This window comes from Pyrgilauda ruficollis, unplaced genomic scaffold, assembly GCF_017590135.1.
Source record: "Pyrgilauda ruficollis isolate IOZ18807 unplaced genomic scaffold, ASM1759013v1 scaffold55, whole genome shotgun sequence".
NCBI classification, from domain to species: domain Eukaryota; kingdom Metazoa; phylum Chordata; class Aves; order Passeriformes; family Passeridae; genus Pyrgilauda; species Pyrgilauda ruficollis.
The window spans coordinates 6,173,598-6,201,322 of NW_024527155.1; the positions used below are offsets into that span (position 1 = coordinate 6,173,598).

Sequence of the window (27,725 nt, forward strand, 5' to 3'; positions counted from 1 at the left end):
CAGTAGATGATGGAGGAGCCACCAGCTAGCAGATTTGGAGCAAACCAGGGGAAGGACTTCTTCAGTGTAATTGGCAAGCCATTCTACTCCCTACCACTGGCCAGTGTGCCTGTTAAATTAAAAGCTGACATGACTTCAAAAAGCAATTAGACAAATTTATAGAAGAAAGTTCTGCTGAGGGCTATTAAATACAAAGAGAAAACCTCTGGCTTGGGCAGCTCTGGAGCCACACATGCCAGCAGGCTGGGAGAACACACCTCGAAAGTGTGGCTTGTTGCACCCTTAGGTTCTGGTGAAGACATCCAGCTATCATCCTGCCTAGCTGATGGGTTGTTGTCTCCTTTCTTCTCTTTCCAGGTTCAGCACAATGAGTTGGCATTCTGGGCATTAGCAGCGTGAGGAGAATAGGACGGGTGCTGCCCTGCTCACCCCTCACCCCTCGCTCATTCCCCTTGGGGAGACGGGTGCTGGCGTCCCTGCCCTGCCCTTCCACCCCTTGCTCCCCACTTGCCATAGAGGGGACTGGCCCGTTATGGCTGGGGACAGGCTCCCACGCAAGGTGATGGACCCCAAGAAGCTGGCCAGCCTCCTGAGGAACGGAGCGGAGGGCACCCTGGTCATCGACAGCCGCTCCTTCGTGGAGTACAACTCCTGGCACGTCCTCAGCTCCGTCAACATCTGCTGCTCCAAGCTTGTCAAGAGAAGGCTCCAGCAGGACAAGGTCTCCATCACGGAGCTCATCCAGCCTGCCTCCAAGATGAAGGTAAGGGATCTGACCCTCACCTTTCCTGGTAGGTGCTCACACCCTCTTCTCTTGTGGGATGCAGACTGGCCTAAGGGATCCTTCCCCTCCATCCCTCGACCCCCGGTATCTGCCAGCATCTCTTTGACACCCTTTGGAGAGCTAAAGTGTGAGCTCATTTGGCCTCAGGGCTGTCCTCGGGGAGCTGTTCATTGCCCCCACCCCACTGACGTGGCTCCTTGCTTCAGGAGCCCTCCCCAAGCAAGTCTAACAGGTATATCAGCTTTAGGACTTGTCTTATGACAGCAAACAACCCCCCAAAGCCTTCCTGGAGCTGTAAACTTAATCCCCTGCTAAAAACTCTTCCCCTCCCCTCTGTCATCTCTAACTCCATTCAGGGACATGTAATCCTCCTCCCCTGTGACGCCAGAAGCTCTTATCCGGTGTCATGGCATATTATCTCTCCCAGGCTTCTCTCTATCGCCCCTGGTTAAATAATAGAGGTGGCTCCGAGCCACGGAGCTGGGCGGCCGGAGCAGTGCCGGGTGTCCCTGTCCCTGCCGAGCCGTGGGCTGGGTCGTGCCCTCCTGAGGTGCTGCCGGGGGCTGCTCCGGTGGGTGCCGCAGTGGCCCCGGGACGAGCCCGCGGCTGGCTCACCGTCCGGAGGGTGGCTTGCCATCACAGCCCTGCCAGTTCGCTCCCACCGTTCCCCCACTCCCGCCTTGTAATTTTATGGCAAAGCGAGGGTAATTCAGGCGATTAATCAAATGCTGGGCCCAGCTGGAGCCATCTGCGTCGTGTGTGTCCCCCCCCCGCCCCGCCACCCCGAGAAGCCGCCGCTGTCCGCATTGGCTGGCGGTGACATCACCCCGCGGGATCAAGGGGGCTGGCGGCGCGGGGGGGCGGCCTCGCGCCAATCTGCTTCGGGGATGCTCTGGGCTGGGCGATTTGGAGGGGATTGCAGAGACTGATTCCTGAACGGCTTTAGCTGCTCTTAAATCCCCTGGAGAATAAAGCAGAATAATCAGTTTTTCGCAAGCTCCGAGGAGAGCGGAGCGGCCGCCCTCCTCCCGGCGAGGGTCACCTCTGCAGTGGCCGCTGTCACGTGGAGCGGCAGCAGCAGCACAACAAGCGATGCGCAAGGGGGAGGAAGAAGAGGAGGATGACAGGGAAGGGGGAAGCGTGGAAGAGTTAACATCAGCTGATGCCATCCGCCTGCAAACCTGCAGCTCGCCAGCTGCAGTGGAGCAGTGGGCTCCCAAAGGGGCCGGCTGGTCCTTCCTGGCATTCCCTGCTCTGTCCCCATAGAAGGAGCTTAGAAGGATCGTTTGCTCCCAGCTCCTGGATCATTGCATAATGGTCCACATACTGGCTGGAGACATGATTGTAACCAGGGATGCTAGGGGAAGAGGAGTGAGGCGTTGCCATCGCCTTTAACTCCTTTTTGCTTCTCTTTTGGATGCAGCTGAAATCCCTCCTGGCACATCCATGGGCAGAAGGCTGCATGTCCCCACTGGTGCTGCTGCTCTGCACACACCCCTGCCGTGCCCATTGCTGGCTGGTTCCCCCAACACATGCAGCTCAGGAGTCAATTAAGCTTCAGGACACCCCTGAGAGGTTAAACCACTTGTCCTGGGAAGCTGGAAGGGCATACTGGGAAGGGATCACTGCTGTATTCTCATCTGGCATAAAGCAGGGCGGGTGGCTGTGGCTTGGGGTGTCCAAGCCTTTCTGTGCATGCACTTGTGTGTTTGCCTTTTGGGGTGATGAACTCTCTTCTCACCCTTTTTCCTTCTCCCCACCTCCCATTTCAGTCGGACTGTATTTTGGGACCCCGAGAAATCAATGTGAGGTGCACAGATCCTCAGAAGGGGATGCTGAAAGCTGATTTAGACCTCTGACACCCTGTGTCATTTCCCTGCCTCCTCTGCCTCCGCTGGTCAGCATCCCCCAGCCCTGCTGTGGCCCGGCTCCCGGTGCTGGGGGGCGGGGGGCACGGCTGGCGTGGGGAGCAGATGGCAGGAAGGGTGACATCAGTAGCGCGATTGTCCGGCCCCATTTATTCCTCCTGACGGGCCTCCCGCCCTCCTCCTGTTTCCTGCTCCCGGCCGGCCGGGGCTGCCGAGACAAAGGCGGATGGCAGCGGCGCGGGGCTGCCCGGGCAGCCGAAGGGCAGCCCCGAGTCCTCGCCTCGTCCCACTCCTCCTCCCTCCAGCAAAGAGCGCTGAACCTGCTCATCCCATCCCGGCGAGTCTAAGCGTGGGGCTCGCCTCCTGGGCAGGGAGACGGGCTGATACAGGGCAAAGCATTTGGGCAAACCCCACCTGGCCGCCAACGCCGCTCTCCTGCCTGCGTGCTGGCAGGGGGGGATGGGAGAATTTGTCTAATTTGCTTTTCCCAGTGCTTATTCTCTCCTTTTCCTTGTTGCTGTTAAGGAAGGGTGCCATTAGCAATGCTTCTGTGGGCTGCAGTTTGAAGTGATGCTGTCGGATAACAGCAGCTCCTGGCTTTTTTTTGGAGCGAGGAGAGGAAAGGACATTTGGGAGGAAAGAAGAAATAGAGACATTTAAAATCCCTTTCTTTTTTTCAATTAATTATGCCTATGATCCTATGATTGTGGCAGCTGCCATAGCCAGTGCTCCCCAAGCCCTGGTGTGGACCATCTTCCCATGGTGCCCAATCTGGGAAAAGCTGCAGCAGCAATTCCTCTTGCAGTCATTTCCCTCCACACAGAAATGGTACCAACATAACTGCTTCTGGTTGGTTTTGAACCCTTCTCCCAGTGCTGACAATAATAGACTCTCACAATAATAAATTCCGATAACAACTGGAATAATTCAGCTCCTCGGTGCAGTTTGGAGAGCAGAGGCTATGGGAAAATCCTGCATGGGTTTTTCACTAGCATTTCTTTAGGGAAATGTTGAAAGTTTTACTTCTTCAAGATCCCCCTGGAAAGTCCACCTCTCAACCACTTCTCACTTCCTGAAGTGGAGCAATCTCCAGAGCAACTGCAGCCATGCTTTGAGGCAAGACAAGGGTCTCTTCAGGTGATGGGAATATTTATTTGTTTGCATTAGGAGCTTGGCTCTGCAAGCAGCTGTTTTGCTTAAGGGAAAGCCAGGACTTATTTTTGAGCCTTGTGCCTGGCTGCTCTTTGTGTTGATGGAAGCCCTGTTATTTCAGTGGGGTGATTCACTGTGTTTTGAAACAATACGTGACTGAGATGTCAGTAGTAATTGGGATAATAATAATAGCTCACTCTTATCTTAGCCTGGATCACCTGTAGAGCATCATTATCCTTGCTTGGCAGCTGGGGAGAGGCAGAGCTGGGACCTGAGCTGTGTTAACCACACAGTGCTGGGGACTGATGTCCATGTGGGAGTTACCTCCAGCCAGAGCTGGGCACAGTGATGGGAGGCACAGGGCTTGGCACAAAGGCAATGAATCCATGGTCTCAGCTGGGGTTTGGTTGGAGCTGTTGGCCGGGTGGTCCTGGTTCCTGGCTGGTCATATCCCTCCAGCCAGGATTTTAGCAGGAGGGATGTTTGTTCTTGGGGAGCTGCTCTGGGGCACCTCCAGCCCTGGAGTGGGCCAGCAGCTTTTCAAAGGCATGCATGGGTTTGCAAGCCCCAACCAACATCTGTCTGGAGCCAAAAGACTTGCTTCATCTTGGCCCTCCTGTCCCTTGCTAGATGGATGTGGGGACCCTGTTTGGAGGGTGATGCCTGGGGTTACTTCAGCAGTTTTGGGGTGACAGCAACCCTGGTAAAAGTGTTGCTTTCAGAAGGATACCTCTGTTGTCAGCTGTATCCCTGTCCTATGCCAGCACCTGGCAGAAGCAGGAATATAGTATGGAGCATCTCTTCAGCTTTACCCTCCTCTGGCCCAGTTAGCTTTTAGCCTCCCTATGTTTAAAGCCAGAGATGGGGCATTTCAGGAGGGCATGAGATTAATGGGAGACCCATGTCTTGATTAAATGTCTGTGTCTTATTTCCCTTTGTGGTGAGGAGCTGGGATGCCAGTGCATCCTTGTATGCTCCATGAGGGCTCCTCAAGACCTTCCTGCAGGTATCCCCCAGCAAGCCAGGTATTTATTTTCTGCAGCCAGGCCATGTGAGGCCAGCACTTGTTTGGCATTTACATTGAGTGAAACCTTATAACTTTAATAAGATGTAAACCGTGTTGCACATCTCTACCGTCGCGCAGCAACCCTGCAGTAATGGCCCAAACAAAGCCTTCCCGTGTGGAGGGAACACTAAATCCTATTGTGGGATAATGCTGCTCAGCCAGAGCTGGTATCTCTCCTGCAGCCTCCTCATCCAGGACTGTGCAGCTGGGATGAGCTCCTGCCCCACCACAGAGTGGTTCCTGCCTCACTGTGCTTTTGGGGAAAGATGTTTTTCCTGGCATGGGACTTCACGGTGAGAACTGGGTGTTTGGGATGTGCTAGGGAGCCTTGAAGGGCTAGGCAGCTGCTGAGGTAGGTTCCCAGTTCTGAACCAGCTTGTCAGCCACCGTGTTTCCCTCCAGCTGTGCTTGTGACCTCCCACAAAAGTCCTGCGTCAGGATTGGCTGAGGAAAAGATGCTGGAGTAGATCCTCATCTGGCTTATCTCAGGTGGCTCCAGTCATTTTTCAGTGTCTTATTTTAGAATTCCCATGTCCTTTTCTCTTCCCTTTTATCCTGCCCTTTCATGCCTCCTGTCATCCTGCTGAGCCGTGGGGCCAGTTTTGCCTTCCAGTCCCCGGTGCCGGGCTGGGGACAGGTGGGTCCCTTGAGCCCCCCTTCCTCGAGCACAGCTGTGCGTGGTGCCCCGACGGGGATTTCTGTTGGTGCGGGGCTGTCCTTCCGCTGCGGCGCAGAGATGTGATGAGCTCAGCTAAATCAGTGCTCCCTGCAGTTTTATTTGGATGGTGCTCACGTTGCTGAGCAGGGAAGCACCTGCAGCAGGGTGTGAAAGCAGCATTATAATGACAGCAACCCTGAGCGAATCCGCTCTGGTGGTGAGATAGGGCTTGGCAGTGAGACAGCAAAACGAGGTGGTATCCATGAGTGGTACCTTGTTCAAGGGTCTCCTAAAGACATTTTGGAGAGGGCTTGGCACAGAGCGGCCAATGGGCAGCTCCAGCACTGGCTGCTGAGAAGAGAGCAGCTTGCACACATTCCCTCCTTCCCTGCTTGCTGCTGCCTCCCCTCCTCCCATGATGTGATGGATGTGCCTTACCCTGCCGGCTGGAAGGGTGGATGCTCTCAGGGCAGGTGTGTGCCGCCCACCCAGCTCTTCAGCAGATGAGCTGAGCTATGCCTCTGTGAGGGTTTTTATCTCCTTTTGGTGCATGGACCTTCAGGTAGGTGTGGGAGTGTCAGGCTGTGCCTTGAGTGCTCTCATTGCAATCCAGTCATCACCAGGTGTGGGGGAACTCCTGCCTGCAGGTTATCCCACCATCTCACCTGCCCCACTTTATCCCTGCAGTGGTGGGCAGCTAGGTGCAGTTTGTGGTATGCTCTCACATGAGAGCAGCCCAGGAGCTCCTTCCCCTCTTCCCAGTTTATCCCTGCAGTGTGCAGGCCCCAGCACACATTGCAAAAGGAAGAAAGAACATCACCTAGAACATCCACTAAGCAAAAGAAGAGATTTTCCCTTTCCTTCGGCCCTTAGGGGTGATCTGTTTGGGGTGACATGTAGTGGCATGGTGTCCCCAGGCTGAGCCCTGACGAGCTGTTGATCCAGCCCCTGCTGACTCCAGCCACAGCACAAGGGCTGTGCTGGCAGCACCCCTGTCTGCAGAACCACTCCCAAATCCCTGTGTTCTTGTCCTTGTGACGCCATCCAGGCTGAGGAAGAGTATCTGAGGGCAAAAGCTGGCTGGGGAGGAAGTGGTGGATGAAGTCAAGGTGATATCTGGGATGCAGTTAAGTAACAGCTAGCTGAGGGTGGGAGATGGGGAGGAGTGACGCTCTTTTAGGTAGGATGCTCAAAAGCACTCGTAGTTGGTGAGAGTGCGCCAGTGGGCACCTCTACCAACTCATTCACCTGCAGCCATGGAGCAGAGTCCCACCCTGGCTGGACTCTCCATTTGGTGGCCAAAACCAGCTTGTGGAAATGGTGCAGAGCTGGAATTTCCTGCTTGTGTGACCACTAAATTCAGCTTTGCTTCCCATGGTGCTGTGGAATCCTCAGTGCGCAGCCCATTTCTCTGATGCCCATTTTTTGCCACTCCCCTACAGGTGGAGGCAGAAGACCACCAGGACGTGGTGGTCTACGACCAGAGCACGCGGGACGTCACCGGCTTGGCTGCTGACAGCTTCCTCTCCATCCTCCTGGGCAAGCTGGACAGCTGTTTCCACAGTGTCTCCATCCTCACAGGTAGGAGCCCTGGGTTACCACTGCATCTCTAAGGGGCACGCATGCCCTTAGCCTGGAGTGACAAGTGACAGATCTGTGGCCGTCCGTGTCCATGTGCAGCCGCTTCCCTGGCCACCAGTGGCTGTGGTGGAGGCAGGCAGCCCTGCATGCAGGCTGAGGAGGCTCAGCCCACGCTGGCATCACTGGGTCTTCCCCATGCCTTCGTTCCTTGCACTGTCCATCTCCCTGCCAGCCAGGGTGAATGAAAGAGGAGGGTACAGAGGAGCTGTGGTGGCATGGATCCAGCCATCCAAAAGCTGCCCTTTGTTCTCCCATCCCTTGTTGCTTCATCCCTGGTCAATGTGCCAAGGATCAGACCCGGTTCAGGCACTCTGCTCCCTCTTGCTGCTGTTAAAGGGAGGGCAGGAGGAGAAATCCATGGATGTACTGGAAAAGAGAAGGATGGCAGGGGCAGAGGGTCATCCCTGAGTGAGTCAGGGTCTGCCGGAGATGATGTTCTCCGGGCACAAATGTGCAGGCAGGAGGAGGCACGTGCTGCCCTAATTACAGCCCTTCTGCAGTGAGGCAGGTGACTGATGAATGAAAAGCTCCAGCCCAACAAAGAGGAGAAGAGAGAAGCAGGGAACTGCCTGAGGGAGAGCTGAAGATGCCTTTGATTTCCCTTGGCTGGGACAGCCAGGCATCTGCTCTGATGGCTGCCTACCTTTGAGCTTTCTGCCATGGATGGGTGGGCAGGCACTGCCCAGTGCAGCCCCTCAGTCCCACTGAGCTCAGCCACGCTCCCAAACAGTGCCAAAAACACAGAGAGGGGAATCACCTCTGTCCCCCAAGCCTGTCCTCATCCTGTGGGAATTGGATACCGCTTTGGGGCTGAGGCAGAGGGTACCAACCTCTGTGCCCTGGGACACCACAGGGATGCAGGGAACTGCCACACCTGCAGAGTGGGAGACCCTGGGAGAGGGTAATTGTGGGGGAGAAGGTAGCACGGGCAAGTGGCATTCAGGGAGCCCTGCCCATGCAGGGCAGGGGTAAGTGCTGTTGAATTAGAGCAGCCACATTGTGGCGAGGAGAACAGAGCAGAGAAACAGCTGGATTAAACCCCCTGGCCCCGGGTTCTACCAACAAAACCAAGCAGGGACTACATTAAGTCATGTTCAAGCTAATTATTGTGTCCTGGGTTGCAGGAGCTCTGCTGAGGCCAGTGCTGGAGGATGCCTCCCTGAGCTGGCCTGCCTCAGTAGCTGTGCCTGTGGTTCCAAGGTCGCTGTGGCATGAAATAGGGTACAGCTTGGCATGTGGTGCAGGAGAAGGAAATGGTAGATTCAGCTGCATCTGGGAAGGAACCTGCTTAGTCATAGGGATGGGTCAGGAAATAGCCTTGGGGGTGTGACCCTGGCACCCCCTAACCCGCTGCCACTTTCCCAGGGCTGGGTGAGGAGCAGAGCTGTGTGATGGCTGCAAACCCCTGCCCCCCCCTCCTGAAGCCAGACAGGGCTGCGTGAGGTGTCCCTGAGAGCCCCAGAGCCTTTTCTTGCCTTAAGGCCTGGGGGAGCCTCGTAGTCCCAGTACCCCCCAGGAGCGTGCCACCCCCTCAGCCATCAGCACACCGCCACCAAACCCCTGCCAGCAAACCTACTGTCCCCCACTTGGGCACTCCTCCTCCATCATCAGGACAGCCATCTCCATCCTCCTGGGCTGCAGGAGCCCCAAGCAGGAGTGTGGGTGTGCTAGGCACCAAGCAAAGCTCAAGCCTCCCAAATTAAAAGCGCAGCAGGGCCTCAGCCTTATGTGGAACATGTGCCACCAGCAGGGGGAAAAACTGGAGCTGAAATGTAGAACACTGGGTCATGGCGGCGTGTTTCACATGGAAATCATGACTGGAATGGCTGTGCAGAGCATCCAGAGGAAGCTGGGCACACTTGCTGACAGGCACAGCTTCCTCCTGGCTGCGGTGGGCTGGTGTAGAGACAGCTCTGGAGTGCTTGGGGGGTCCAGGACAGGATGTGTGAGTGGGCCTGATTCTGAACCCTTGCCCTTGTGGGGTTTAACCCCTTGGTCTGTCCACTCTGGCCTCAAGCACCTTGTCCAGCCCCAACCCCTCTGGTGTCTCAGAAGTGCCTGAATTCTCCTTGAAGGTGCTTTGTGATCCCAGTGGGTTGGCAATCCCAGAACTGGGAGACTTTCAGCCTGTCCCTCAGTGGATGCCATTACCCCAGGGAAGCTGTGCTGAGGGTCCCCAGTTCAGTGTGGCAGCCCTGCACAGCCCCTCTGTGCTGCCCAGCTCTCTAGCCCCAGCAGATGCTGGGGTCTGTGCCTCCGTGTCCCCGTCTTGTGCAAACACCAGGCTTGGCTGTTCCTGCTCACCTCCAGGCCAGCAACCTTCTGACCCTTGGAGCAGCTGATGGAGGCTGATAGGTGAGGACAGGGGAGCTGGGGGTGGCAGGACTGGTGCCAGGGACTCCTCAAGGGTTAACAGCCCAGAAGCAGCGATTCCAGTGGTTGGCAGGGAAGAATCTGAGTCAATTATTCCCAGTCTTGGAAATCATCAGCTTCTCTTCTTTTTTCTTTCTTTTTTTTTTTTTTCTTTAATTGTGTAAGTATAAATAGTGCTGCTTGCTGCCCTCCATCCGTGGGAGCAGAAAGACTGTTGATTTATATGGTTTTCCTGACATCACATGAAGTGGTGGAAAACTGAATGGAGCCAACATTTTTCCTGCATTACGTAATGCCCCCTCCCTCCCAGCCCAGCTCTGCTATTCCTGCAGGAGCCTGACTGTTCTTTAACCTTTGTTTACTTCAGCACAAACCCTTGCTTTTTTGCTTTTTTTCCTGCTTTTTTTTCCTTTTTTTCCCTTCTTTTTTTTATTTTGCTATATTTTTCCTCCCTTATTCTTCCCCTTTGTAATCACCCGCTTGGTTTTTATTAAGAGGCATTATCTGCTTATGAAGCAGCAGCAGCAGCAGTCTGGCTCCATTGCTCCCTGACAGCTCCCATGTGCCAGCTCTGGAATGGGAGCCTGTCCAGAGCCGTGTGTGGTGCTGAGCTGGTGGGTGCTGAGCTTCACCAGCTCCTCTCCATTTCTCCAGCTGCAGCGGGCAGTGTGGAGATTTTCTTCTACTCCTATTCAGTGGCTAAAAGCGACAGCTGAGGGATGCTGGTCCACGTGATGCTCAGTCACTCATCCTGTCCCTACTTGTGGTCCTTAGGCTGAGCACCGGGCTTCTCTGTCCTGCACTCAAAGCCGTGTGCCAGCTGGAGATAAAGCCAGGATGGCAGTGTGGCCAGCAGTGGCGGCCCCACGGCCTGGGCTGCGGGGCTTGGGACCCCCCTTGCACGACAGAGGCTCTTTTTGCTCAGTTCCATGTGCTGGGGGAGCTTCTCCGCTGCGATATCGTGCTCCGACCTGAAACAGGCCCCTCAGTTGCGTTCTGAACTCCAGTCATGAGCTTTTCATCTGGCTCGGGAGTGCCTGTGAGATCATCTTCAGCGCCCCCCCCCCCTTTTGTACCAATTCTTCAAGGAATGTTTAAATTTTCCAGTCCTGTTCCTTCTAAATTTGGAGCGTCTGTTTACTCCCAGGATTCGGAAAGAATGTAACAATATCATCAGCGACAAATCCCTCCCAGCCCTTCACTCGCCATCCTCCTCAGCGAGCAGGCTGGCCCTGACCCAGCTCCTCTCCAGCCCGGCGGTGCCATGGCCCTCCAGCACGGCTGCCGAGACTTGTAATTGCATGGCTGCAGTCATCTGGGTGGGGGATGAGATTTGGGGATTTTGGGAAATCTACCAGAGACAGGTGACTTTGCCGCAGGCAGAAAGAAGTAGCAAGAAAGGAAAGGGGATTTCCATTGCAGGAGCTGAGTTGGGCTGCCCAGGCATGAGTGGGTTTAGCACTGAAGAGCTGGCTGGAATTATTTTAGACACAAGGACTCAGAGATAGATGATTTTAATTTAAAAAAAAAAAAAAAAAAAAAGGAAAAAACCTCCCCGAAAGTTGTAAAGAAAAACTTTTTTTTCCTGTATAGGGACAGTCCTAAAAAGAGGTTAAACATCAGGGTGACTGAACATGACTTTGCTCATCCTTGGCTGAAAATTCCGTAATACTTTTTCATGTCGTGTTGGTAAGAAGCCACATGCCAGCTACACATTTCCTTGCTGCCTGCTCCTTTTGAAACATATTGGGCTGGAGCTGTTCTGGAGGAAAAAAGAAGATGAATGAAAAAAGCCAAGCTAGGCAGGTGGAAAGCAGGGCAGAGGCAGGGCAGAGCAGCGGGGCTTGTCTTCAGTCTGAGTCTCAGAGGCTGGAGTGGCAGCATGTATGTCCAAAGGTTGTCACGGCATATGCTGAAGATAAAAGCTTAGCAGGATCCAGAAACAGGATTGAGGTATCTTTATAAACTCAGTGTAAGAAAAAAGAATAAACTAAAACCTAAGGAAGAAAATACCCCAAATACCCACACATTCATCACAGAATATTCTGAGTTGGAAGGGACCCACAAGTATCATCAAGTCCAATCCTTAAGTGAATGACCCATACAGGAATCAAACTCTCAAACCCATGGGTGTCACTAGCACAATGCTCTAACCACGTTAGCAAATCTCAGAGCTGTCTGATGGGAGTGGGGAGGCAGGACCTGAGTGCAGCTGGTGATTTGATGGTCACGTTCCTCATCACCCGCTCTGCACAGCATCACGACTTCACCTGTTGAGTTTGGGCTGTCATTGTGTCTGCTGGAGACATAGCATGTGCAAAATGCACTAGCTGGTGGGTTTTGTCCCCTGACTCCAGCAGAGCCTCTGCTCAGTACATGGGCCTGAAGGTGCCCTTGGAGGTCAAGCATTAGGGCTATTTCAGGTACCCTCAGGCTCTAATGTCTAAGAGCACTTGGGGACTTACTGGCATGAATCCATCAGGTATACCTAAAAGATTTTCCTTTAAGTCTGATGAGTGTCTCTGAACCTCCTGCAAGCACTTGTGTCCCCCTGTGGCCATCTCCATCCCACAGCATACTGTGATGAACCCAAAGAAGCAGATGCTTAGCTGGAAGGAGTGTAGGTTTGAATAAGGAAGGTATGGGAGTAGGATGAGACAGGAAAAAGAGCTCTCATAAGACTCTCAATTTCTTGCTTTTCCTAGACTTGGGAGTTTTGAAGAGCCAGCTTTGTAAATAATGTGAATGGGGATTCTGGTTGTTCATCTAAAATTGTCCACATGATGGTCAGGAATGGAAGAAGGGCAAGAAGGGCTGTGCAGGGGCTTACATCCAGCTTTTCTTCAGGCTGTAGGTGGTGAGGTGCATGGGGATTAATTGTGGTGATGTTTTTCTTATGACTGTCCAGAGGACTGGAGGTAGTACACTGATACCAGCCTAGAGGGAAAGGCATTTTTTAAAAAGTCAAATGGGAATGCCAGGGTTTGTGATTTTTACAATCCTGGAGGTTTAGGTAAGTCTCTGAACCTCCCTTCCTCTCAAGCAAAACATCCCTGGAGGAGCTGCTTCCTTTCCTACAGCAAAACCATCTGGGACCACTTTAGCCAGGGCAGGACTGTGTTTTCTTGCCCTCTAGCCCCTCTTCAGTGGGTGCTGGCATCCAGCTTCAGACACCCAGCCTGGCGGGTGCCCTAGGGAGTGCTCCCAGTCTCCTCAGTCCAAGGCACAGAGGCGGAGTAAGGTGCCCCCTTCTCACCCTGAACCACAACCAGGAGATGCCTGGGAGGCTTTCGGCCCGGCGGGACCAGTGACTGCATCCCTGGGAGGGGTTAAGCCAGGTCACGTATGTGCAGGGCTGATTGTATTCCAGACCTATGCTCTAAACCTCCCTGTTTAGCAACGCTGTCGTCAGACAGCTTGTTTTCCCGATTCTATAATTACCCTGAGGAGCTTCCCCTCCCCCTCTGGCCGTGTTTTTTAACCATTGGACCCAGAAAAGGCAAGCAAAAGGGTCAAAGGCAGAGTGGGACAGAGGAGAAGGGGCGTAGGGAAGAGCAGCCCTCTGATTGCTATGCCTTAGAAAACTGCTGTGTAATTTCATTTCTCATTTCTGGAAGGTCAAGGGGAGGAAGGCAACTTCCCCAGTAAGAGATCCTGATGGGCAGGGGCCACTGCCCAGTTACAGTTTCCTTCCTTTTGAGAAATATGCCTCCCCTCATCCGCCTCCCCCTTCTCCCTGGGCCTGTGCTGCATGCTTGCAAAAGGTCGTCACTGGCAATTATTACCAGGTCCCAGTGCTGGGTGGAGAGAGGAACCACTGGCCCTGCCCAGCTGGGCTTGTGCCAGGCTATAGGCACTGTCCTGACAGGGTATGTAGGTGCTGGACAGGGACTCATCCTGCTCCCTGCTCTTGCAGGAGGATTACATGAGTCTCTCCAACCCATTGCAGCAGATGTTTTTCCAGCGAGTGCTGTGGCAATGAGAGTGAAGTGAGGCTGACTAGGCTGGGTGATGCACCTCTTGTCTGATAAATAGGGGCTGCAGGCAGGATGGGTGACATCCTGGCCAGGAGGAGCACCTGGGAAAAAGGGACAAGGGGCAGCAGCTGATGCATGGAATGTATTTCTGCACTATGGATATTGTCTTTTATCTCTCTGCTTGCCAGCTGCCCCCTGCCCCAGGTGCCAACCCCTATATAGGTTTTGGCAAAAGGGTGCAGAAAATGGGGAACCGTAGCTGCAAGTGGCATCTCCATGTGGCTCGGCTTCACACTGGTGGAGGAAGGGGAGTGCTGGTTATCTGTGCTCAGTTGTCTTTTGCTGAGGATCAGAGGGGTGTGGGACACTGGTAAGCCTCCTGCATTGAGGTCTACTTGGTGGTATCATGCCCAGCTTCCCACCTGGTGCTCCCAGGAGCTCTGAACTGAAATCTCAGTCCAAATACATTGTGAAGGACACTGGCATTACCAAAATAACTTGTGCCCATAGTTCTTGGAAACCTGAGGGAGATGGACAACCAGAGGGGCAGTGAGAAAAGGCAAATTTTGTTTGTGCATCTCTGGGTCAGGGGCAGGTTGAGTATTGTACCCCCTAATTCACTACATGCTTCCTGCAGCATCCCCCTTGCCCACTGCCCCTGCATGACCCGGTGACCCCGGTAGAGTGACTAGGTCCCCCCCAGTAGACCCCCAGCCACGGCCACCAGAGCAGGTCACAGCTGGATCACCCCCAACATGGATAGAGCACTGCTGGTGCAGTGGCAGTGGGACACAGAGGGATCTCTGGCAGGCGTTGGCACTGGCCACCAGCATCATGCGCCCTCCCTTGTAGTGACAGTGGTGGCAAATGTGGGGGACCACACATCCCCCTGGGGACGTGCTGTGGTAGTCACTTCCCGAGCACGGCTTGTGGGGGAAGGCTGCTTCCCTCTTCCAGCCTGGTTGGAGCACGCTTTGAATTTTATCCAACCTCTGACCCACATCTGATAATAATCAAACCATATTTGTTACAACAACAAGGCTCGTTAGGAGGCTGGCTCCGCTCGGGGTGGGGGGGAGGAGACAGCACTTAGTTAATGCCAATGACCTCATCTCATGTGATGTCATTCAAAGGAAAAACACTGAAGTCACTCACATATGGCTCAGCCTGGGGTTTTTCAGCCCATAAAGCTTCAGATTTTCAAAGGCACAATACATGCCCCCCCCCTCTCTCCCCCGCTTACTATAATCCTGAATGATTTTCTGGAGGCCTGGGCTCAGAGCAATAAACTCGTAAGGAGCTGTGTGGAGATGTATTAAGGAGTTCTGCGGGTGGGAAGCGGGGGACAAGTAATTTTCTCCTCCAGAACAAATGCAAAGAAGAAAATACATCACTCCCCGCCTGCTTCAGAAGCCCCTAGAGATGGATAGACCCCCAGTGAGATTAGGAAGATTATTCCTACATGTCCCCTCTTGCTGGAGTTTTGCACGTGAGGAGGCTTTGGCAGAGGGTACATCTCCCCCAGACCATGGTCCTGCTTTGCTGGGACCAGGCAGATAACTCCATCTGACATGGCCACGCACAGGTGTGAGCAGCCCAGTGCCAGCAGCCCCTTTTCCTGCCAGCTGTTGGGACCCATTCATCGTCAGCTGTTTGGGACCACTCCAGGATGAGCATCCTCCTGGGTGATGCTCTCAGTGGAGATGTTAAGAGACAAGAGGAGCTCGTCATTAGGGACCTGCTGTCTCGTCCCCAGCTCTGCCCTGCACCAAAGAGCCCCGGAGAAGTTATTTAATCTTTTGTGGCTCAGTTTCCCTCTTGGGAAACTGAGATCATGGCATTGCCCTTCCTGGTGCTGGGGTTCAGAGTTAAACATCGCCCAGGGGATGCACGTTGGTCCTGCCAGGAGCCGCTGTGGGGAGGGGGTGCAGCCCTGGGGTGCCTTCACGGTACGAGGAGCAGCAGGGAGCCGGGATGGAGTGTGGTGCTGCATCCCCGCTTCGTTGTGGGGGTTTGATCGCACACCGCCCCGGCAGGTGCTAAAATGAGGTGTGGGCATGAGCTTCCTCCCACCACGTTCCCGTCCCCATATTAGCTGCGCGGGGCCAAAGCCGGCGCGGTGCAGCGATCCATCTTCCGCCGCGGCCGCTCGCTGCGGGGGGCTTCGGGCGGGCGAGAAAATCGCGGTTGCGCCTTTAAGCGGGGAGCGGAGCATATGTCAGCCCGGCGTTGTGCTGCGTGTCTGTGTGCTGAGTAAGGAATGCGGCCGCATGCCTGACCCGTTAGCTATGAGCGCGGTACGGGCGCGCAGCGAGCGCGGCGGCGGATGGGGCGGCTGCTCCCGGGCTGAGCTCACTCGGGCTGGAGCGGGCGGCGAAGAGGGGGGCGGCCGGGGAGAGGGGGCTACGCCGAGCCCCCCTACCCCGCTCGGCTTTTTTTTAATGGTTTTTATTTGTTCAGCCTGAAGGCTGGAGCCGGGGGGAGGCCGGCATTGCTGTGCTGCAGCGGCGCTTTTTTGGGTTTTTTAGTATTTTGTTTGCCCGCCAGCTGTTGTTTGGCGACGGTGAGAGGTGCCCCCGCGAGCCGCAGCCCAGCTGCCTGGATGCCCGTGGATGTAATGATTGCTCCCTCCGAGGACCAGTTCTGGACAGACATGCGCGAGGGGCAGATGCAGCTGAAAATAAGGGTGCGGAGGATGAAGGAGAGCAGGGACAAGAGAGGTTTGTCAGCCGGCCCGGCGCCTTTCCTTCCGATGGGGACGGAGCGGGAAGAGGGGGCTGCGCCGCCGGAGCCCTGCTTTGCCCGGGGGCCGGAGATCGCCTTTGCCGAGTGGCCGGCGGGGAGCGGAGCGCGGTGCTGGCGATACAAAGAGCGCAGGCAGCTGGCGAGCGGGGAGATGGAAGCGAGCGGGGAGCGCGGAGGGGAGCGGAGCGGAGCCATGGCCGGTCCCCAGCTAGGGGCGATGTGCGCGGCGCTGGCGGAGGCGGCCGGGCTGGGACGGGAGCTGCACGGAGAGGGCAGCTCCTTCAGGCAGGTGAGCGGCTGCCTGCAGCGGGCAGAAGCATCTGCAGCGGCCCCGGCGCTAGGCAGCCCTCCCACCGGTGCGGGGGCCGGTGAGACTGTCTGGCCGCGGGGACCGCTCCGGGCTCCCCTGAACCCTTCGCCGTCCAGACGAGCTTGGCGAGGGCGCGGACGGAGCGGAGAAGGGAAGGAGGAAAGGTGCGGGAGCCAGGAGGATCTGCCGCCAGCATCTCTGCGCCCTCGGGCGCCGGGTTGCGGGGGCGGGGGGCACCGGGCAGAGGAGAGTGTGCGGGGCAAGGACGGCGCGGAGAACAAGGGGCCGTCGGCTCAGAGCGCTGCGCTGCTGCCCGCACCCAGACAGCTGCCCGCCGGAGCCATTTCGCTTCACCAGCGCTGCCCATCTTGGGTGGTTTCTTTCAGAAAAGGGTTTTGCAGTGTTTCCACCCCGCAGTGACAGGGCGAAGGGCACACGGAGGAAGGGGATATTAACTGGAGCAGCTTAAAAATATGCCGAGCCTGGGATGACCTAGATTACCGAAGGGTTGAATCAAGCAACTTCCCCTCCATCACCACTTAAAATGGGAGGCTGCTAAAAGTGCCTGACAGGTTTTTGTGGCATGAAGCACATAACCCAGTGATGGTGTCATTAGTAATAAGTCACTCCTGGAAATGACACATTTTTCTTTACTTAGAACGAGTAAGGCTGGTCCAAAGCAGGCACAGTCACCAGAGGAAAATCAAGCTCAACAGCTCGAGGAGTGTGGCCGCGGTTGTGTAGGCAGAGGGCTTCCTTTCTGCTGCTTTGCCTTTTTTTAAAGATGTTTTCTGTTTCTCTGGGAGAATGGGAGCAGGCTCTGGGACCAGCCTGCAAAGCATGGGGGCTGGCACAGGTTGGAAGGCAGCAGGGCACTGTAGCAGCAGATGGACAGAGGCTGTTTGGGGTGACCGTTGGGGAAACAGGGAATGCACATGAATCCATAATAGGGCTGATTCATGGCTTTCTCATCCTCACTGCCTGGGAAAAAAAAAAATAAAAGAAAACGAGTCAACAGTGGGGTGATGAAATTTTGTACCAAATGAGGGGATGGTGAAACCTGGACAGGGGAGTGGAAAAAGAGACTGATTGAAAACTGGACATCTCTCTCCAATGCTCTGAGACGGGAGGGACATGAAAGAGCACCAGCCAGGAGAGGGCAAGCTGGGCAGGCTGCAGAGCACCAGGATTTCACCCGGCTTGTGGGAAGGATGCGCAATCAAATGGGCTGTGTCCACATCAGGCATTGCTGGGAGGGATGGGCTGAATCAAAAGGGACTACAGTACCGGGGAAACAGTGAGGATGGAGGCAGGGGGAAAATTCAGACACGTCCCAGGCAGCAGGAAATGCTGACAAAGCCCCGGAGCTCCCTGGAGCACAGTGAGTAAGGGTGGCAGTAAGCAGTGTTTCATCATGCCGCCCGGCTTAGCTGCCGGCACCAACAGGCTCCCACCCAGCACAAGAGTCAGGGATGGCATTTTGCAAAGAGGGATTTTCCCAGCGGCTCTGGGGGTTGATGTGCAGCTCGCCAGGCTCCTCCATTTTCTGTCCTTCAGTTCAACCTGCGGCAGAGATGCTCGGCCGAGCAGTAAGGCTCATTGTCATAAGAAGGCTGAACATAATGCAGGTGAGGGCTGGGCTTTTGTGGGTCCCCCCCAGCTCTTGTCATCTCCTGCCTTACCTCTGTTCAGCAAGATGCTTTAACACTTGGGGATGGATGGGTGAGAGTACTGGGAGCAGCATGTCCCCCAGGGGGCTGGGCTGATGAAGAGGAGGTATCCAGGCACCACCATGGCCACCAAGACAACGCGGCAGCGAGGGAGCCATGCCGGCGTGGCGGCTGCTCCAGCAGCAAGCCGAGGCGCGTGCTCGCTTGCATGCCCTGCTGCTCCTTGCCACGTGCCGCCCTGGCAGCAGCTCCCAGCCACCACAGGCATTTTAATGAGAGCTGGGCAGAGCTCTCAGCCCCCTCAGCTGCCAGGAGCTTTAGCGGGGCAGAGGGTCTCCAGCAAAGCACAGGCGCAAAACTCATTGGTGAGGCTGCGGGCTGCCACAAAACCTCCGGCAGCTGCTTGGGGAGCCGGTCTCTGAACAGCTCCGGCTGCTGCTCTCTAACTCTCATTATTGCAGCCATGAGGATGGGCTGTAAAACACATCTTTAATACCCCTGCAGGTCTCCTTCTAGCTTCTGGTGTGAGAGCTGGAGGTGAGGAGTGGGGTGTGGCAGTTGCTGGCCCAGGGAGGATTTCCAGCTCTGGATCCCCTCCTCCTTGCTGCCACAAACTGATGCCACAGCAGAGTGACATGTCACCTCTTCCCTGTTTCTTGGTGGGGACCTTTGAGCCTGCAATGCACAGGGGAGGCTGCTGAATAGGACATGCTGCTCAGTGTGTCTCTAAGGAAAATTCTGTGAGACTCATGGGGCTGTTCAAGAGGCATGTGGCTCTTTTGAGCAGTTTTGGTGTCAGGCAGGTGCCCTGGGTGGCCCTTTCACAGCTTCTTGCAGTCAGTGGGGCACAGCATCAAGGCCAGAGCTGTTGGGTTTTTTCAGAGGCGTCTGAAGGAGGTGGTGAGTCCATGGGGCTGGAGATGAATGTGCGGAGTGCAGCCATCAGAGCAAGGTGTGAGAAGATTTTCAAGCCCCAGCTCTACTTACACCTCCAGCCTAAAAAGATGGCCTCAGTGCAGGGAGGGACACAGGGAACAACAGGGAGCTGGGATATCCATGCTTGATGTGTCCCACACCTTTTTATCCTCAGCAGTGTCTCTGTTAGCATCTCATGCAGCTTAATGGATTGTAAATCCCTAAAGCTAAGGCTTACCACCAGAAGAAAATAATGCCACACCACATCCCTGTCCCTAGTCAGGACTTTGTCACCCTCTATGTCACCTTCTCTGCACCACCACTGCTGCCCAGCCTTGGCAGAGAAGGGCACAGTGTAACTCGCAGGTGACAGATTTTGCCTGTGATGTTGTCAGTGACCCAGCTATGACTAGGATTTCCCCAAAAACCACCTGAAGGTGACAGGTGACAGCCAGGGCAGTGGAGGGTCCCCCAGCTTTGTGAGGGTCCCAGCTCAGGAGTGCAACATCTCTGTTCTTACATCTTGCAATCTCCCTCCATGTGTGTTTTTGTTCCTTTTGGTTGCAGCTGTCTCCGGGCAGGCAGGCACTGGTGCAGGGCCTGGCAGAGGGCCTCCTCCCTGTGCAGTTTGCTGCTGGAGGGGAGGAGTCACATGGCTCCCAACAGTTGCAGCAGTGCAGGTACCACAGGAGCCTGCTCAAAGATGCTGCTGGCATCTTCCCCCTGGCCTGATGGACAGGCTCGGGGAGATTCCCAGGCTCTTTGCCTTCCCTCTGCAGTGTCTGTTCTCACAATAAATCAAATTTCACTGGGTGGTTATCATAGATGTTCAGCTGGAAAATGCGCAGAGGGGAGGGCCTGGCAAAGATGGGCATAGGGGAGAAGTTGTGGTGTTTTCCCCTCTCCTCTGTTTGACAGAGGGGCCATGCAGAGCAGGGCTGGGGGGCTGGCCCAGAGGGGTCTCTGCCGGACACAGCAGGAGGTGGAAGGGTGGTCAGCACCCTGTGAGTGAAACCTTGGGTGAGGGAGATACAAGGTCTCTGTTGTTGCACTTTTCTGGCACTAAGTTGCTGCAGCACCCTGTGCCTCAGTGTGATTCTCACTTGCAGGAGGGTGATTTTCACTCCCTAGGCCTCCTAGAACCTGCCTGATGCTGGTTCTTGGCTCCTCTTTCCTCCATTTTCAGCAGCAGCAGTGAAAGCATCCCCATTTTTGTTCTGGTTCCCTTCCCTTCCAGTTCCCACTCCTCTTCCTGGGCATGATCTGTGCCTCAGTTAATTGCAGTAGGCAGGCAGACAGTGTTTTTTCCAGGGAATGGTTTTAAGAACCCTCCATGCTGGAACCATGAGCAGCTCACTGGGCCACGCCACACAAGGACCAGCTCCTCCCCAACAAGCCCTCACCAGGGTAGGGGAGCATCCAGAAGAAACCAGAGATCCCCAAACACCCACTCCATGACAGATACAAATCCTTCCTGAGCTTAATTCCACACATGCCAAGAGAAATGGTGCTCCTGGCACCAGCATTGTGAATAAAAGAGAAAAGGCCAGAACTGGTGCTACCCTGGCTCCTCACCTCATTGTGCTCTGCTGCTCCCTCCCAGCAAAACCTGAGATCCATGGCCTGGGGCATAGAGGGGAGGGAAGCCCAAGTATCACTTGGAGCCCAGCCAGGGACATTCACTGCCTTTGGGATTGTTTGAAGAGCTGCTTCACTTTCTAAAAATGAAAGGCACGCTGGAGCAGCCGCTGCAGGGTGGGGTGAGCGTCGCTTCCATGTTGGGATGGTGTCAAGTACCTGGCCCCATCTTTAGGGTTTCCCCCAAGCCCAGATTGCCCTCAGCAGCTGCAGGTATGGGGAAGATGAGGACAGGGGGGCTGGAGCATGCCCGGGCTCCCGGAAACAGGGTTGAGGCTTTGCTTAGGACAAGTGAGGTGAGCTATGGGCATCATGTCAGGTGTCAGCATCCTCCAGTTGTGGCAGCCTGCCCAGGTAGGCTCTGCAGCTGAGGGTGCTGCTGCCACTTTCCAAACATCCCTGCCCTCCTTACAGCCCCCTTAGCACCTGCCTGGAGTTCCCCAAGCAGGACTGGCAGAGGATCTGCTGCCAGCTGAGTGTGGTGGACACAGGCAGTGGGCAGAGAGCAGCATGCCCTGACCTGCTTGAACTATGAGATCATCTTAAAGAGCCATACAAACCCATCCACTGCCCTGGGCAGCTCCCAGTGAATGTGAGTACAAGAGGCTGGACACCTATGGACCAGAGCAGGCACTGATCCTTGGGGCTGCGTTTGTGTGCGCCCTGCTCCCCAAAAACATGCTGTGTTCCTTCAGAAAAAATCCCATGTTTCACACAAGCTTGGGGTCAGATCTGTGCCCCACTCAAATTCAGGTGCTGCAGGCTTCTCTAGAGGCAAGTGAAGGAAACACTTCCCAAGGGTTTCTGCCCCAGCATACCCCAGGCATCAGCACAGGGCAAAGCAGGGAGGTTGCATGTGTCCATGCAGAGCTCTGGCTAGTGAGGGACAGTCCTTGGCAATGGGGCCACAGTGCAGGCATGAGCAGTAACCAGAGCTATGCTGCACCTGTGCTGGGCCTCCTGCTTTTGCTCTGATTTAATGTCCCAGTTGAGGGGTGATGTCATTTCGGAGGGAGCAAGAGAAAAGGAAGTGCTGGAAAAGATAAGGTGCTTTAACTCTACCCCTCCTGTCTTGACTAGGTTTTAAAGCTGGGAGGTGTGTTAGCTGCCAGACAAGAAAACAGAGGGGACGAAAGAGGTTTGTTGAAGGACACCTTCTCCTTAAGTCAGTGAGAGCTGACACCAGGAGATGCTGAGATGGAGTGTGATGGAGGACCTTGGATGTTCCCAAGTAGTGTGAGCATGATTTTGTGCACTGCTTTGGCTTCTCCATCACCTTCATCTCACAGACATGTTAGATGGCTTGTCTGCAGCACCAGTCATGCTTTTCTAGAGCGTGGGTGCCACACCAGCAGCCAGAAAGGTGCTCCAGGAGGATCAGCAGAAATGTTGCCAAAATGCTGGAGAAGGCAGCATAAATTGAGAGTATGCCAAGGCTGCCCTGCTTCCAAAGGGGAGAGGGACTGGCTCGTTAAAAGGTCTTGTTCAGCTGTGGAGATGGGCCAGGGATTCTCAGGGTGCTCAGTCCAGAGACTTGGGCTTTCTAAAGGATCTCGTGGGAACATAATGGTCCCTTTGGTAGTCAGAGGCAGTCAAGCCCCCAAGTCCTCTCTGCCCTTTGGGTGATGTCAAGCTGCATCTGCTCATTCGCATAACTGGGAAAACCTCAAGGGAGACTTGAGGCAGATATGACTCAAGCTCCTCTCCATTGCATGAAGCTGCCACCATCAGATGTCCTCAGCTGGAGAGAAGTGGAATTAGGCTATTGCTAGCCAGACCTGGCTTTGACCTGGAGTACCGGATCAGCAAGTGAGAGCAAATCAGGATCAGTGGTCTTATGCAACTGTGCAGGACATGCAACAGCACCAGGGGTTTTCCAGCTCTCCTTGCTGCCCTCTGTGCAAGCTGGACAAGACTTGCAGCCCTGCTCAAGCTTTCAGGACTGGCTCTCAGGCTTTTGACCATGCCAGACACTGTGACTATACCTCTGGCTGTCACATGCCAGCTACTGCAACCTCGGCTGGGGGTTTTCTTTCAACACTGGGCTTCAAGATGCTCAAGCTGAGTGTGACTGCCCAGCAGCTTGGTGCAGTAAACTGGACACTGCTTGCTGTCACATTCAGTAAGGTCAGATCATGAAAAACAGCAGTGGCCTGCAAGTACCATTATGCCACCATGATGTGGCAGAAATCATGGGCTTGGCAGGGCTGGGCAGAGAAGGCATCTCTCAGAAATCACGATGTGTAAGTGTAGCCAATGCAGCAAGGTTTGGGCTGACCTCTCAGACCCCAGGAGCTTTGCATCTCAGGGGGTTGGCTTGTCGTCATCCTGCCCTGATGGATTTTGGTATCAAAATGTGACCCTGCCCTCAGAATAGTAGGGAGCCAAGAAAAGGACTGTCTCTTCCTGTTATTTGTCTGAATGAAGTTGAGAAGAGCCAGCTTCATTGGCGAGGGTGTGGGATGCCTCACGTGTGCATTAATATCCAGCTGTGACAGGGAAAAGTTGGGGCTGGTTCTGCATTCCTTTCTCTGTGTGTGTGTGTCATGGCCATCACAATGTATGTGCACTGGTTAGTGGTGACTGTTGGCTTGTTGCTCCTGGAAGTTCTGTTCTCAGGGCTTCAGGGTTATCACCACTTTGTGCCCAGCTACTGATGACCTTGGCCATGCTGCTCCAAGCTCACTGTCCCCATTTTCTCCACAGGAGGCTTTGCCACCTTCTCATCCTGCTTCCCAGGGCTCTGTGAGGGGAAGCCAGCTGCCATCCTGCCGATGAGCATCTCCCAGCCATGCCTGCCTGTGGCCAACGTTGGCCCCACGCGCATCCTGCCACATCTCTACCTGGGCTCCCAGAAGGATGTCCTGAACAAGGTACAGCCCTCTTGAGGGCACACGTCTGCCCTCTACCATTGGGGACCCCAGTCATGCAGAGGGGTGAAGGTATTAAGGATTTCTCTCCTTCCCAGTGGGAAGACCACACAGTGCCCTTTAAAAGGTGCCAGAAAGGCTGTTCTGTGATGTCACACCAGGGAAGGAATTTTGTTTAAAGGAAAAGTAATGATGAGAAGAAAGAAAGAGGAATTGCAGTTAAAGTGCTGCCAAGCATCTGCCTGCTGCAGCCATGAGGGAGCCAGCCAGGCATCCTCATCCATGGCAGGCCAGGAGGGAGACAGATCATGACACCAGACTGGAGTTGGAGACAGAAGGGAGGGAGAGAGAAATTATGTACAGGGAGTAGAAGGAAATGAAAGAAAAAGATTACAAGAATGTGAGCCTGTGAGCTGGACTGGCTCCATCAACCCTGCTGAAAGGGCAGGAACAGGCCACTGGAGACCTAGGGCTGAAATCCTGCGGCCAAAATCCTGAGGAACCAATGCCAGGCAGGGAAATCAATGGTTTCCTTCCCTCCCCACTTCCTTGGAGGGTTTTGTTCACGTTTTGGAACTGTGTTTTCTGCCATCCCCACAATGTGGCCACGTGCTGGAGAAGAGAAGCACTGCCCACGCAAGGCCTCACTCTGTTGCCTATGGATAGAGCTTCTTCTGGCCACATTGGTTAACGTAGGGTGCTGCCAGTGACTCACTCCATCCTGTTAGTGAGATGTCTCCTTTCTCCCTCAGCTGATACTTTCACAGCGTTCAGACAGAGTTTTTGCTAATTTTCTTTCTGGTATTGTCCTATTCCTCTCATACTGCGGTTGCTGGGTTTTTCCCTCTGGAACCCCTTTCCAGGTGTCTTTGGCCTTGCCCACTTTACTTACCAAAATAAAGATCTGCTGAGGTTCAAACCTGTGTCATCTAAATTGACACGACCTTTTCAGCTGGTCTCTGCTGTATTATCATCATATTATCAACTAGACCAAGGCAGCACTAGGAGACCCACAGGAGAAAATGCTGGGATGGGAAAAGGCAGGGAGTGTGCATGGCAAGAGACCTTCAGTACATGCTGTGAGCTGAATTCAGCTGATCATTTGATGGCTTCTTTCCCACCAGGACCTGATGACACAGAATGGGATAAGCTATGTCCTAAATGCCAGCAACTCCTGTCCCAAGCCAGATTTCATCTGTGATAGTCACTTCATGCGCATTCCTGTCAATGACAACTACTGTGAGAAGCTGCTTCCCTGGCTGGACAAGTCCATTGAGTTCATTGGTGAGCTTTTCTTATGGTTGCAGACTCTCCAGTCCTCAGCCTTCACAACCTGAACTCTTCTGTCCTCCCTGGTCTTGCTCGCAGCTGTTGTCCCTCTCACACAAAGGGGCTGGGGTTTGGGGAGGGAGGCTGGAACCATTTTGCTCACCATCATTGTTCTCTCTGTTTCTTCTGCCATGCTCCAGACAAAGCGAAAGTGTCCAGCTGCCAGGTGATTGTGCACTGCTTGGCTGGGATCTCCCGGTCAGCCACCATTGCCATCGCCTACATCATGAAGACCATGGGTATGTCATCAGATGATGCTTACAGGTGAGTTTTCCCCTGAGGGTACCGGGGGGGTTATGCCAGTGTGCTTCATTCCAGGGAAGGGAAGCAGGCTGAGCCCAGAAGGAGAGGGTCAGGGCTCCTTGAAGCTCTCTCTTGCCTTGGCTGGGTCCCAGTAAAACCAAACCAAACCCTCCATCATAAAATGCATGCAACAAGGAATGGTAGGGAGTGGGGAGGCAGTCTCAGCTCTAATTCTCAGGCATCTCAAGGCCCCATGGTTCCCCAAGATCCTTTTCTTTGGAGGGTCTGGTCAGAAGGTTCTTGATGATGCCTCTTCTCCCTAAAGAGGCTGAGAGAGTAGGGGTGGCCTACTGAAGGACCAAGCACCAACGGGGCTGTCTGTGCCTCCCGGCAGGTTTGTTAAGGACCGTCGCCCATCCATCTCGCCCAACTTCAACTTCCTGGGTCAGCTCCTGGAGTACGAGAGGAGCCTGAAGCTCCTCAAGGCCCTGAAGTCAAAGGGCGACTGGAGCGAGGGGGACGCGCAGCAGGACCCAGCAGAGGTGGCTGAGAGCAGCCGGCATCCCCTAACACCTACCTCAGAGAAGGCCGAGGATGTGCCGAGGAGCAGCGGCTCGGCATCCCCCACCAGTGACCTCGAGCGGCAGGGCGGGACCCCAAAGGTCCTGTCACCCACCACCCTGCAGCAGGGGCTCAATGGCCTGCACCTCTCCTCCGAGCGCATCCAGGACACCAACCGCCTGAAGCGCTCCTTCTCCCTGGACATCAAGTCTGCCTACTCCCCCGGCCTGCGGCAGGACCCCCCTGGGCCCCCTGGACCTGGGGAAGCCCCCAAACTCTGCAAGCTGGACAGCCCCTCGGGCTCGGGCAGCCTCAGCCCCTTCTCCCCGGGGGCGGACAGCCCCGACCGGCCCACGGGGCCCGAGCTGCTGCTGGAGGCCAAGGTGAGGCAGCGGCGGAAGCACCGGCACGCCGCGGGCTCGCCGGCCCACGGGCTCAGCCTCAACGTCGGCGGGACCTGCGCCACACGCAAGAGCCCCGGCGCCGAGGACGGGCTGCCGCCGCGGCTCAGCCAGCCGCCCTCCGCGCCCGGCGCCACCACCGCTGCCTGGAGCGGGGTGCACCTGGAGTCCCCCGGCGCTGCCTCGGGCGAGGCTGGCTGGTACTTCGGCAAGGACTCCGGCAGCACCGGCGGCGGCGGCGGGGGCCTGTTTCCCAGCGCCGGCCCGTACCCGCCGCCGTTCGGCTGCGGCGCGGCGGCGGCTGGATGCGAGATCAGACTGAGGGACAAGGCACGGGCCGAGCCACGGGACGGGCGGCACAGCTGGCACGAGGAGGCCGGTGCTGAGAAGCAATTCAAGCGAAGGAGCTGCCAGATGGAATTCGAGGAGACCATGTCCGAGGGCAGGGCTCGGGAAGAGCTGGGCAAAATCAGCAAACAGTCCAGCTTTTCAGGCAGCATGGAGATCATCGAGGTGTCCTGACACTCACCTGGGGTGCCTGGAGACCTGGGACGGGGCTGGGGCGGGGGGATATTTAAGCTGCGGGAAGGGGGGCGGTGGGGTCGGGGGGTGTATTTATACTTGCGCGTGCGTTTTCGGGAGCGCAAGCGCTGAAACCGAAGCGAAGGTGGACGAGTCTTTCCAGAGTCGGGAAACATGTGGCGGATGCTTAGTGTCCCTCCTGCACTCACCCTGGTCCTTCCCCGCCCATCCCCGGGGCGCCCCAGCCCTCAGAGACCCACACACAAAATTTGGGCCTAAAACTCAAGTGGGAAGAGTTGGGGAAGTGGCAGGGATTGCAATTTCGGCTGTGGTGATGGGGCACAGCACCTGGAGGGGGGACCACAGCTGCCCCTTCCCTGCACCCTGGTGCACTAAGCATGCTCCGCTGTGTTTCTCTGGCTAAGTATCCTAAAAATGCTGCACTGAAGCAGCCCTATACATATATAAATATATATTATATATAATATAAAGAAAAAAACCCGAAAACACACACACGAAAGAAAAGGTAAATGGTTTTACTGCAATTTTTATTGAGACGTAAATAATATTTCAATTTTTTTGTTTTGTTTTTAATTTATTGAAGCTGTTCATTCTGGCAATGATTTGCAGACAATGTGGGGCGGTACTTTCAGCTCTATTTTTACTGTGTATGGTATTTAAATCTGAAATACGAGTTTCTAAGCAATACCTGAGGCCTGTGGCTCCTTCTATAGTTAATGTCCACAACATAGATTTCCCCCCTTCTCTCTGGGCATATCAACAAGGGGACAGGAGACTCTTCTGGGCACCTTTTCTAGAAATGAACAAGTAAACAAGCAAACCATAAAACCTTCTTATGACACAAACTGAGCCAGAAAACTCTTCTAGAAGCTGCTGCCTCTTCTTCCCACCTTGGTCTCTATTTGTTTCTCCTCATCTCCATCCCAGCCATTACCACCATCCCAGCCATCATCCCATCCTAGGCATTGTCCCCATCCTGGC

The 27,725-nt window shown here is 55.0% G+C and overlaps 1 protein-coding gene across 2 annotated transcripts; it reads left to right on the forward strand.

Annotated features, from left to right (window-relative positions):
* Window positions 1–343: 343 nt before the first annotated feature.
* DUSP8 (dual specificity phosphatase 8) lies at window positions 344–27,431 on the forward strand. 2 transcript variants are annotated; one of them, XM_041481124.1, is made up of 6 exons: window positions 344–763; window positions 6,971–7,109; window positions 23,504–23,670; window positions 24,792–24,951; window positions 25,137–25,260; window positions 25,634–27,431. In XM_041481124.1, exons 1-6 carry the CDS (start codon window positions 533–535, stop codon window positions 26,721–26,723), a joined length of 1,911 nt encoding a protein of 636 aa, XP_041337058.1. In that variant the 5' UTR covers window positions 344–532; the 3' UTR covers window positions 26,724–27,431. The 2 variants fall into 2 exon arrangements, with proteins under 2 accessions (XP_041337058.1, XP_041337059.1); XM_041481125.1 differs by lacking the exons at window positions 344–763; window positions 6,971–7,109 and adding an exon at window positions 15,723–16,239.
* Window positions 27,432–27,725: the final 294 nt, after the last annotated feature.